General features: G+C 46.9%; 1 protein-coding gene across 3 annotated transcripts in view; it reads right to left on the minus strand.

Moving 5' to 3' along the window:
- Positions 1-9,002: 9,002 nt before the first annotated feature.
- The window catches only part of TBX4 (T-box transcription factor 4), a 35,183-nt gene continuing 31,015 nt past the window's right edge, over positions 9,003-13,170 (minus strand). For 2 of the 3 annotated variants that reach the window (XM_039721004.1, XM_039721005.1), the window contains exon 9: positions 9,003-11,658. In XM_039721004.1, the coding sequence (XP_039576938.1) occupies positions 11,033-11,658 (626 nt within the window). In that variant the 3' untranslated portion in view covers positions 9,003-11,032. The remainder of the gene's footprint in view (positions 11,659-13,170) is intronic. The other variant, XR_005628858.1, reaches the window with a different exon arrangement.

Raw genomic sequence — 13,170 nt, forward strand, 5'->3', positions numbered from 1 at the left:
TCATCTTGTTTCCTGTTTTGTCATTAGGTAACAGTTCCCCCTAAGGCACATGGTTTTAAACTTCCAATCCAGCCTGTGCCTTTCTCCCAGATCTGCAACTGCAGATGCTTTTCAGGTTTGTATTTTCCACACCCAGACCTGTGCCCATGATAGAGCCCTGTGTGTAACATTCCCAACCACCAGGACAGATCCTGGCACTGGCATTTCATCCATTGATCACTTTTATCTGCCTTTCTGCTGGCCTGGCTTTTCAAAGTGTGAAAATCTGCACTGCAGAGGAATTTTATGGATTGCAACCCTGATTTTTAGAGTAAAATTCTACAGAACTGCTCTGCTTAGAAAGCTTTGGGCAGAATTTTCAGGCTGCTGTGAATTGCTGTTAAGCCTGTGTTGCCTTTTGGCTGGAAGGACATCCCAATTAGTGACCCTTGCATGGAGCAGTAGCACACAGAAGGGATTTGGTTGGTTTTTTTCAAGGCAGTTGTAAATGATTAGTCCAAAGGAGCAGCATAAAACTGCGAGTCCCCTGCAGGAGCCGGCTGGAGGAAATTAAAGGATCAACAACAGAAGGGAAGCACTGAGGTAGGATTGTTCCAGGCTGCAGCCACAGGCTTTCACATGCACTCAGGAAATTGGCTCCATCAAAAGCTGAGGATGCAGGAGTGAGGATGAGGAGGATCACGCAGGTGATGGTTCTAAATCATGGCCTGAGATCCCAGCGCTTTCCCAGGGAGAGCTTTCCTCCCTCCCCACAAAAAGCAGCATTTTCCAGGTAAAAATGGAATCTTCCCTTTATGAATCAATAAAAGCTGGGCAGAAATGTGAGCTGTAAATCTGATATAACTCAATAAATAACAAAGATTGGGTGTCCCCACAATAACATCAGCTGGAAGGGGAATTTTACTGTGCTGTGCCCTGTGTTTGTGTGTGAGAGCTGTGAAAGCCATGACTGGGGAGTGTTGGCAGCCAGGTAAAGCTCTGCCTTTAAAGCCTAAAGTCAATTCATTCTGCAGAAATTTGCATCTTCTGGGCCTGGGATGAAGCTGAAAGCTTTGCTGGTGGAGCAGGAAAGGATCACAGGAGGGGAAATGCATAAATCCCCATCTGGAGCCAAGTATGCTGGGAAGGAGATGGGGGAGCAGCAGTGCCAGAGCAGGCTGAGAGAGCAGAATTCCAAGGGAAAAGTGGAAGAAAGGAAGAGGAATGTCCCAGGAATTCAGCTCTTCTAATGCTCAATACTTTCAGCAGAAGCAAAGCACTGGAAAGCTGTAACCCAAACAAGGAAATTAGAGCAAAAATTAACAATATTCAACTATTGAGATGTCAAAAGAACCAGTGGAGTTATTGGTGTGAGAGGTTATTGCCAGAGGGGAAAACTCAGCATGTCCTGGGTAATTAAGCTTCACTGGAGAGCATGGATCCCTTCTCCAGGTAAGAAAGTCTTTTATAGCATGGCATCTTTGCTATTGTAATTAAACACCATGGGCTATTCTGCATATGAAGTCTTAAACACTTCAGTCCTTTATCAGGGGATTTTACTGGCCAGGCATGTGTGTTCAGATGGCAAAAAAACCCAGCTGCTATAAAAAAAGAAACCCAAACATTTCTTTTTATTACTCGACTTGCTGTATTTTTATATATATTGAGCCAAATTCATCCCTTGTGGAGCTCAGTTGAAGCCAATAAGGGCAGATTTGGCCCATGCCTATATGAGAAAGGTGGTGACAATTAAAATATATTGTTTAATAATGAGAGCTATGGTAGTGAAGTGTCTTTGTGTCTATGAAATTATACACCACGACACCCAGCCAGTGTGGAGCTGGGACTAGCAAAACATCTAAGGCTGGTTTCTGATGGAAAGGCAAAAGCACTCTGACTTTTATGATTATGATTAAATATCACAAAGGCATTTGAACGAGGCTAATTTAGGTAACATCTCCAGAAGTCTCATTTATAGTGCAGTATTTTACCACTTGAAAATATTTCTTGGCTGTTTTTATGTGTGGCTCTCAAGGACAGCATGACTGGCTGTTATTAGCAGTAAGTAAAAGAACAGTTTTTATTTCACTTAGATTTGAGGGACTTTCAGCAATATTACAAAGAGGAATGTACCCTATTAAACACAAGTGAGGACAGCCTTTACTATCACTTTCCACTGGCAATTCCCACTTGTTCCCTGCTCAGGGCATGGCACCAGCACATGAAAGGCACTGCTGATACCTTGGAGAGCTGGGGATGTTTCCAGGTTAGCAACAAACCCCTGGGGTTAAGTGGCTCCTTGCAGCAGCTCCTCTGTGGATCCCTGCAGTTAATCCTGGGTGCATTTCCAGGCTGGGGGTTGCTGTGCTCTCTGCTGCCCTGCATGCCCTGCTGCAGTTTGGGCACAGCTCATCCACAGCAGGAGCCACATGCCCCTGCCAGCTCCATCCTGCTGCAGGGGGCCTGCCCAGCCCTGCTCTGCCTTGCAAATGGCCCAAATGTTGGCCCCAACACTTTCCTGTTGGCTCTTCACCTTGCCAAGAGGGGAGCTGGGAGGCTGAGGGGGATAAGCAGGAGATTTCCCTTGGGGAAAAGTCTTTTCCCCTGGGGGTTCTCTGTGCTGGCCCCTGGCAGCCTCTGGCTCCTGGCTGTAGGAGCTGGGGTGAGAAAGGTCAGAGGAATAAGAGATGTTCTGTTAAACCAAGAACTAAACTGGCTCTTGATGGCCCTGCTCAGAGTGTGAGAAGGTGGAAACACCTCAATGGTGAAAGAAAAGGCAGCTCTTAAGCAAAACTGGAGATATAAAATATCAGTTCCAGTGCCACTGGTCTTCTAAGGAGTCTCTGACCCCCAAAAATGAGAGTGGGGAGGGAAACACAGAAGAATAAAAATCCTTTTTGTTGTACTTATTACTCATTCTGAATCTCTTTTATGGAAATCTGGCCTTTGGCATCAGACTCAAATAATATTTTATTAGAAGAAAGCATGATTCATTGGAATGGTGCAGTGCAGTGTCTGTGGAAAGGAAAACTGGGAAGGACACAAGAGGAGCTCAGTGGAAAACCAAGCCAAGGAAGCACTGCCCCACAAAGGATCTCAGCCTCAGGAAGAAACAACAGAAAGGAACAAAGTATTTCCAAGCAAACCTCTGAGTGTGGTGGCAGAGCCAAGGAAGGAATTATTGCCATATTAGACTGTCAGCAGGGTCATACAGTACCTGTGCAAGGAGAATGTGCTGTCCTTTGGAAATTAATAGGATTTTTTATTAACATCAATGTGATGATCAGGACTGGCCCTTGGACCTGAAAAATTGAAACTTAACCAGAGGAGTGATAAAAGCTCCCAGGAGGAGGGGGATGTTTAGTTTGTCTTAGATAGGATAAAAGTGATTTCTCTCCTTTTTTGCACATCTTCAGAGATCTGTTTTTGGAGCTGTGAGAAGCATGGCTGTGTTATCCACAGCTCTTTCTGTGTGATGAGAAGAGAAGCAGCAAAAAGAAGTGAACAGAACAAGCTCAGCCTCTCCATATTCCTGATTATAACTCATCCAACACTGCAACTCCTTGGCAAGAAAACAGCATCTATATTTATTTTACTTTTATTTTCCCCCCTTTCTCTCCTTTAAGTTTTCCAGCTCACGTTTTCCCTGTATTTAATTCCTGGTCACTGACCTCCTTCTTCCCCTTCTTTTGCTGTTAATAGGATGAAAACTGATTTGGGGACAATCTAATTAGCTACTTCCAGAGGTGAGGGGATGTTATTTCTGTGTTATGCATGAGAGAAACAACCCATTCACTAAGGGCTGGGGGTAGGAGCATCTGTAAATCCTGAATTCCATGGAGTCCATGGCCTGCAGTGGGAGCTCTTTTCTCCCAGCTAGGAGGAATTCAGGTGAGTTGGGGGTTCAGCTTCACTTCTGCTGATTTTCAGTTGCAGTTGGCCCAAATGAGATCTTGGAGACTTCTGTGCCTGCTGCAGCCAGGGTTTGGCAGCAGGCACTGAGCTCGGGGAGCTCCTGCTCTGCTCCCCCAGCTCTCACTCCTGGATTCCCTCAGCCCTGGGGCATTTCAGGCTCCACACCCTGCACTGAGTGTCTGTGCTGCTGCCAGGTTTGTGTGTCCCTGCAGGAGGACGGGCAGGGCACCCCCAGGGTACAACCCAACAACCAACAGTGTGGCCTTTCTTATCCAATTACACAAAACCACCCAAACCCGTGGGGAAGGTGACAAAGAAGGATCAGCCATGGCCCTAAAACCTCCACCTTGTTTCTATCTATTATTTATATATGTCCCTGCAGGGAGGATGGGCAGTGCATCCCAGGGTGGCAGAGCTCAGCCCTCCTGCCTCGTGCTGCGTGTCCTGGATGTCTGGAAGGACAATGTTTGCCCCCCAGGCAAGCCCCCCAGCCCTCCTGAGCCCTGCCAGCCTGGGGAGCCTGGGCGAGGCTTCCCCAGAGCTAAAATCCCTCCCTCCCTCCCTGGCACTGCTGGGAGGGCTCAGTCCTGGTGCTGGGTGTGAATGCAGAGCTGCCCTCTGATCCTGCACAGAACCAGGGCAGCTGCTCCTGCCCCCTGCCTGGATGAGGGATGGGGAAGGGAAGGGTGAGGGGCAGTGGGGACCCCCCAAGCTCTGAACTGCCTGTGTCATGGGAGGGGAGAAGGAAGAACAGACTCATTGCAAGCAGAGTTTTTATTTGGATGAAATCCTTTTACTCTTCATCACCTTTGGTGCTCTCATGAGTCAGGCTTAGAGCAAGTGCTCACCCAGAGGTGTCTGATCGGGTCAGGCACTGTGGCTAATAAATGTAATTAATGTACTTTGATTTTTTTTCTGTGAATGGAAATTCTGTGAATGAATTCCCTGTCCCCACTGCCATCCCTGCCCTGTCCCCTGTGCCTCCAGCCCTGCACTCCAACTGGTTCCCATTACTCTGGTGCACCAGGCAAGTTCATCACCTTTCCAGGATGTCCTGTGATTGATTCCTCATGGCCAGGGCAATCTGCTCCAAAGTTTCAGACTAAAACGAGCTCTTGGCTTTAGAGGGGATAATCAATGGTTTGGGTATTATTCTGTTCCATTTTCAGCTGACCTTCCATGTGTTAGATTCATAGCTGATATCAAATACTAACTATTATATTTATTATATTTATATTTATAATGCTTAAATATAAATGATTCTATGTATAAATATAATAATTTAAACTTTTATATATTATATTTATGATATTAAGTGTTAAATACAAAGTATTAAATGCGAAAATATTAAATTACTAATTTGAATATCAGATTCAGACTTTTGTTGCTCTCTCAGTAGCTGCTCAGACACCCTGGGCAGGAGCAAAGTGCAGTTTTCAGTGTGGCTGTGTCATCCATCAAACTCAAATACTGCGTGCCTCATTCCTGAGCTGCACTGCACAGCCAAGGCTGCAGTGAGGGGAAGATGAAAGGGCTGCTCCTGCTACTCTGAACTCTGTAAAAGTTTTCCTATTGACTTCAACAGAAATAGGACTGAGCTTTAGGATTTTGGCATGAAAGCACAAAAGCAGGATTTTCGTGTGTGCTGAGCTGCAGCAGGCACTGCTGCCTGTAAGGAATTTTCTCTGCACATCTTGTTCTCTGGGGATGCTCAGGGATGTCCTCCCCGCTGCCAGGGCTGGGCTGAGCACACAAACCTGGCCCAGAGTCCTCTTATCAGTGGGAACCTCCCAGCTAGAAAACACATTTGTCAGATTTTGTCTTTCAGGACTGTTAAAAGCAAAGCTGCCCAGGCAGACAGTGCTGACACTCCACCTAATTTTTCTTATTAAAAAGTCAAATTTCCTCCAGTTTGTAAATACAGCCCCACTGAAATGTTCATCCAAACTGCAGCAATGTATGGTTCAAAGCCAAAAGTTTGTGTTTGCTGGGAATGACAACAACAAAAAAAACCCAGATGAAAAATGTTGGCATTTGCCAAACAATCCTTCAGACCTCTTTCCCATCAGTATTTGTCAGTGGAACAAGAGCCTTGTGACCTGTTGCAGCTATTCCTCCTCTTTTCATTCCAGTGGGATTTGCTTTTCTTTTATTAAATGAGTTTCTAATTAACAAAACCTGCAATTAGCCTGATTTTAATTGAATTGGTGTTATTTGCACTAATTAATCTCTTTTTTATTTCCTTCTCTCAGGACATTCCAAAGGTGGGCAGGGGCTCAGGAGGGCAATTTTCCATCCTTGCTGCTGTGAATCCTCTGGGACACCTGAGCTGCCATTCCCAAAGTGCTCAGCCAGGAGCATTTGCTGGCCATGGCCAGGGAAGGATCCTCCTGGCAGGACTGGGCCACAAAAACCAACCAAGGTGCACAAACCTTCCCCTGTCATGTCCCAGTGAGGCTGAGCAGCCCAGGCCAGGTTTAAATTTAATTCTGGTTTAAGTGGGACCAGGCTGGGCTGTGCACCTTGTGATGAAACCACCCCAGCCCCAGAGTTTTACAGGAATTTCTCTCATGGCAGGCTTTGCACATTAAATAAGGTTCATGTTGGACAAGGCTTTGTGCTTTGCTTGTACCACTCCCAAGATTTCCTTTTCTTTAATTTTTCGTCTTGATCCTGTTCTTTGCAGAGAGCAAATCAGTGCAAAACGTGATGTTTTCTACCAGCAAGTCCCAGGCTCAAGATTCTCTCCCAGCCTGCTATCACAGGAATAAATCCCTCCAGTCACACTGAATTTAGGCTGCCTCTTGTCACAGTCAAGGGCATGGCACCTCCTTGGAGCAGGTCCTTAAATTAAAATATTGTAGATATTTTTGCTGTTTAAGCACTACTGCAGAAACATGAGTGGCCAAGGGGAGAGGAGGTTTTTTTTTCCCCTCTGGCTGGAATTTTTCACTATAACCATCCTCAGGGGAGTTCTCATCTTCAAAAGAAACATTCTTTCTCTACAAGCTGCAAAAAGAATTATTTAATGACATCATAAATTAATACAGAGAGGCACAAATTTTCCAAAATGTAGAGAGAGAGAAAAATAAATTTATGTTTGCCAAAAACACCCCAGCTCTTCCAGACTTAGGCCCCTCTTGAGCCTGTGAGCTGCCAGCGATGCCAAATTGAATGGTGGGGCTGTTGGCAGGACTGAAGTTTAGCTTGTTTAAATTTTGGCAAATATTCCTGTGACTCACATTCTCAGCAAGCTGATACAAATATTTGTTCTATTTGGAGGGAAGTCCAAGCTCAGTCTGGCACCGAGTGCTGCTGGGATGCTGGAACTGAGCCTGCCTGGGCCAAGATGAAATTTGGACATCTACCTTCAAGAAAAACAGAATTAAAAAATTCCCTGGGCCTTTTAGCACAGATTAGAGCACATCAATGGAAAACGGTCCTCGTGTGTATTCAGGTTTTTCTCACTTGCTAATTTTTGCTTTAATCTGATTTGAAATGGGCCTGGTTTCCCTGAGCTTGGATTGCCATTCCAGGCTGCAGCTCCGGGGCTGGAAAAGCCTCACACATGAACCTCCACATTCTTGAGAATGAAAAGCTGTTTCAAGTGCAGTAAATCAAAGTGGGACGCAGTAACACGCTTGATCTCTTTTAAAGCTGTGCAGGTTGTTGGGATTTTTTGTTAGTGATGTCCCCAGTTTAGTGTTTCTGATTTGAAAAACAAACAGAGCAAATCCTCCAGGACACTCAGGGTTGCTGTGCTCTGCTTCATCCCCAGGAAGGATCCTGCTCTACCAGGACCAGGAACAGCACCTGCCAAGCCTGTCCAGGTGGGAAAAGCAGGAGAAATCAAATGGAACCTGGGTGCCTCACCTGGGACTGGACACACAGCCAGGTTAGAAACCTTCAATGAAAACATCATAAAGTGAACTAAAAAAGAACAACCTGTTTCCATCCCATAAATTAACACCACCAGGTTTGATTTGTTTGTTTTGGTTTTTTGGTTTTGGGCTGGGTTTTTTTTTTTTGCCTGTGCTCATCTTGAGTGGGATCTGTAATGCAAATAATTCAATGATGTCCCAATGTTTTTGTCAAAGTCACACAGGAGGGGGATCCCACTAAAATGACTTTTTGAGCCATTTGGAAATGGGAAATCTGCTCTAAGGAACTGGATTCCTCTGAGTGGAAAAAGATTGTCACTGGAGAATGATTCATCCCATTTAATCTCAATGTCTGATCTCTCTCCAGTGACTATAAAAGGAACCCAGATGACCAGATTAGCATATATCCAAATTTTGCACATTTTTATGCTAACTCAGCCTTTCCCAATCAGGTCCTGTACTCATAAATACCCTGTGCTATTTTTACAAGGAAAAGCTCATGGTTTGGCACAGGGATTCCCAGGGCACTCATCAGCTCCAGTGGCTGCTGTGGGACAGAGCCTGGGCCCTGCCCTTTGCAAAGGCTGCCAGGTAAAACTTGCAGCAATTCCATGGCCAAGATTTCTCTACACCCCCTGCACTGACTGAAAGGTTCTGGGAGGATTCTTACAGCAATCACTTTTTAAACTGCCTCAAATCAATAAATATTGCATGGGTGAGCAGAAGGTACATGAAAAACGGTTAAAATAGCAGAGTGATTACTCAGTAAAAATGACATTGTTATTGTGTTGGTCACCTTTGGAAAACAGCAGAAGATCCAGGCAGATTTTCCTTTGCAGCCTGGGCTGACCCCACTCATTTTCGGGTTCCATTTGTCAGGTCAGTGTTGATGCAGTGTCAAGGTGAGAAATGAGCTGAGCATTGCAAATTCTGGGCACTGACACCCCCAGACCTCTCCCCACTCCCTCCCTCCCTCCTCTGGTTCTTCACCACTGTCCCTGGGCTGCAGCTCAGTGCTTTGGAGCTCTGGGGGCCAAGGCTGCTTTTAACTCAGTGCTCAAACCAACTCAAGTGACCCCTAAAACAAAGGAACACCTGGAAAATCCCAAAGAAACCCACGGGCACCTAAAACCTGATGGTGGAGTTTGAGGTGGTGGAAAAGGGTCGGGTGTGACCTGGGGAAGTGGGAGGTTGGTGTAGCCAGGAGCAGGAGACAGAAGAGAGACAAAGCATCTGAATTCACCATGGAACATTTTTATACTAATTATTGAAATGCACCCAGAGACAGCTTGTAGTAGTAAAATGACTTTATGTTCTGATATGTAAAATAAAATGTCCATGCTATGTAACAAACATTTCAAAATTCCATACCACCTGTATCTAATGTGGTTTCTAATAAAGATTTATCTGTAGTATATATGGTTTTTTTGTCTAACCAATTCTTAGTTTTTACATCAAAGGTGTGTAATAAAAAAAATTTTAAATAGATGTCTTTCAAAAAAAAAAAACCCTTTGCAACATTCATTTTTATTAAGTATTTCATTTGTTAAAAGCAAAGCTGAATTGGACACGTGGCCTGCATTTGTGATATATATAATTTTATATATATATATATATATAAAATATATATGTATATAAATAGCTATTCAGCATGCAAAAATTGTAGTGATTTCCAAAATCTGGTTACAAAATCCCCAGCAGCCACCCAGGAATTCTGCTGAGTGGGTGCAGGGGACTGTCCTGGTTGAAATGTGACCTGGAGGTGTGTCACAGCCCCCCAGACCAGGCTCCTCCTTGGGATGGACTCACCAAGCACAGAGGTGTTTGTGCTCCCCACTCCAAAGCTGCATTTCAGCTTTCTGCCTTTGCCTGTCTGGGAAACAATGAAATAAAACCCCACTGTCAATGACCAAAGCCTGAACACTGTGCTCTGCAGTGGAACACGCTCACCTCGGTGTCCCCTTGGTGGCACAGCTGGGAGCCCAGCAGGACAGACACTGCAGGACAGAGCTCTGTGGCCAGGGCAGTGGGAGCTCTGTCCCTCTGTCCCTCTGCTTCCCCCCCTGCCAGAAGCACCGAGGCTGGAAAGGATCTCTAGGATGATCAGAGCCACCCTGGGATGGATCCCCCAGGAGCTCACAGGGACAGCAGAGGGCACAGCCAGGAGTCAGCCCTGACCTTCCACCATGAGCAAAGGGAGCCACGAGTGCCCTGGTGACAGATTTTACCTGTTCTGCAAATATCTGTACACTGTGAAGATTTTACCTGTTCTGCAAATATCTGTACACTGTGAAGATTTTACCTGTTCTGCAAATATCTGTACACTGTGAAGATTTTACCTGTTCTGCAAATATCTGTACACTGTGAAGATTTTACCTGTTCTGCAAACATCTGTACACTGTGAAGCCTGACGGGCCACGGGAGCTCTTCCCTCCCCACCCATCATTAGGAAATGTTCCTCCAGGCCTCCTTCAGGCCGAAGACAATTCTGTCTGAGCTAGATGCAAAAGGAAAGAACACAGCACAAAAGGCACGTTTCAGCTGAATACGAAAGAAATCAAGGACCAGCAAATACAGAAATTGGTTCTGGAAAGTATTAGCGACTTTTAAGCTTAAACTTCATAAATATATTGCAATAAGCAAATGTGATTCAATCAAGGGATGGGAGTCTGGAGACACTGGGAATGTTCCTAACGCTGCAATGAATTTGGCCTCGGACTTAACTCTTCACTTTGCTTCCCACAGCCACGACCGGTGTCGTGGGGTCGGGGGAGCCGCTGGAGCACGGTGCCGGTCCCGTGCCCGGCCCCGGAGCAGCGGGACTCTCCGGACAGCACGGCTGGAGAAGCGCTGCCACGGCAGTCCTGGAGCGGCCTTTTCCTTGGAGCCTCGGGAGGCTGCGGCTTCCTCAGCCAAGGACCGTAAAAGCGAAGCTCGTCTTTTTCCCAAATAGCCAAAATTTGCTCACGGATGTTTGACATTACAAGCAAAAGAACATGACTAGCTAGGTCACTCGTTAGTCAAGATGGTTTCTACTGGATGAAGACACGAGAATGAATTTATTTGGGAGTCACTAAGAGCCTGATGAATCCAGCCCACTGAGACAGGAGACGGAACTCTGTGTGTGCCTGAGGACACAAGCTCTTCACCCACACAGATCCCTCTGGAAGCGCACGCGTGTCTCACCGAAGTGCAAGTTACCCACAGGCGTCAGCGCTGCCCGCAGCGTCCCGGAGCAGCAAGGCCGCGGCGCGGGCTCACCCGTCGGTCCAGTTCTCCACAGCCCCCATCCCTGAATGGTAGGGCAGCGACGCCTCCCTGGAGAGCGAGAAGCCCTGCGAGTACAGGAACTCGTTGGCCGCGTTCAGGTGCGGCGAGGGCGGCTTCCTCTCGCACACGGCCGGGTGCACCCGCTCGCGGGGCGGGAAGGAGGCGGCGGGGCCGCGCTCGCGGGCCGCGGCCGGGCCCAGCTGGTTGTAGACGCCGAAGGGGCCGCTCCCCGGCGGCTGCGAGCCCTGGCCCGCCATGGCCGGCAGCCGCGGCAGCACGGGCGCGGCGGGGAAGTGCGGCGGGAAGGGCTGGTAGGGCACAGTCTCCACGGCCTGCACGCTGTAGCTGGTGTAAGGTGCCACCGAAGTCCACATGTTGCAGCTCAGCGGAGGAGGGGGAGGCGGTAAATCGTCGACGGCCGAGACGGCGGCGATGTCGGCGCCGGAGCCAGAGTACATGCAGGCCTCCCTGGGGGCCACCTCGCCGCAGTAGGACGGGCTCAGCATCGGCTGCTCGTAGGGCGGCGGCGAGCGGAAATAGTGATCGTCCCCCACCGAGGACGAGGCGTCCAGGTAGGAGCGCTTGCAGGGCAGGTCCAGGTGCCGAGCGCTTTCTGCGAGAGAAATTCGCATTCAGTTCACGTTCAGTTCAAATCGCATTCAATTCACATCCAGTTCACACTCAGTTCACATTCAGTTCACATTCAGTTCACATTCAGTTCACATTCAGTTCACATTCAATTTGCATTTAATTCACATCCAGTTCGCATTCAATTCGTATTCAGTTCACATTCAGTCCAGATTCAATTTGCATTCAGTCCACATTCAGTCCACATTCAGTTCACATTCAGTTCACATTCAGTCCGCATTCAGTTCACGTTCAGTTCAATTCACATTCAGTTCACATTTAATTCACATTCAGTTCACATTCACTTCACATTCAGTCCACATTCAGTCCACATTCAGTCCGGTTCACATCCAGTTCACATTCAGTTCACATTCGGTCCACATTCAATTTGCATTTAATTCACATCCAGTTCGCATTCAATTCGTATTCAGTTCACATTCAGTCCAGATTCAATTTGCATTCAGTCCACATTCAGTCCACATTCAGTCCACATTCAGTCCACATTCAGTCCACATTCAGTTCACATTCAGTTCACATTCAATTTGCATTTAATTCACATCCAGTTCGCATTCAATTCGTATTCAGTTCACATTCAAATCACATTCAGTCCACATTCAATTCACACTCAGTTCACATTTAATTCACATTCAATTCACATTCAGTCCACATTCAGTTCACATTCAGTCCGCATTCAGTTCACGTTCAGTTCAATTCACATTCAGTTCACATTTAATTCACATTCAGTTCACATTCACTTCACATTCAGTCCACATTCAGTTCACACTCAGTTCACATTTAATTCATATTCAATTCACATTCAGTCCACATTCAATTCGCATTCAGTCCACATTCAGTCCACACTCAGTTCACACTCAGTTCACATTTAATTCACATCCAGCTCACATTCAGGAGCGCTCTGCTGCGCTGGGCTGGGAATGGGGAGTTCAGTCCACACTCAGTTCACACTCAATTCACATCCAGTTCACATTCAGGAGCGGCTCTGCTGCGCTGGGCTGGGAATGGGGAGTGCCCTTGGAGGCCGAGGTTATGGCACTAAAGTGGTGCCCTTTCTCGGCTTAATCCAGTTAAACCGTCTTAGTTTGGGGAAACAATGTACAACATCAAAAAGACATTGTGCCGCAAATGTCGGGCTAATCCTCACGGCCTCACAGCGCTCCGGTGACATTTGTCAGCCTAAGTGAGGGACTCTTCTCACATCAGGGATTACTCCACGTTCACCCAGATAAGGAGGGCCCTGGCACTCCTGCACGGCTCCTCCTGACAAACTCAAGGAGTCTCTTAAAGGCTCTTATCACAGCCTGCCTTCCTGTCATTGCAAAAATGACTCTACATTTCCCAGATATTCACGTCAAAAGCTGCAGAAATATCTCAGATAAAGGAGCCCTTTCCCAGTGAGCAGCCCTTCCTCAGCTCTGCACAGCCCCTCTGAGGACCATGGCCCTGTTCCCCAGCAGTTTTCTGTTATTTATTAGCAATA

This window comes from Passer montanus, unplaced genomic scaffold, assembly GCF_014805655.1.
Source record: "Passer montanus isolate IOZ18808 unplaced genomic scaffold, ASM1480565v1 scaffold44, whole genome shotgun sequence".
Lineage (NCBI taxonomy): Eukaryota > Metazoa > Chordata > Aves > Passeriformes > Passeridae > Passer > Passer montanus.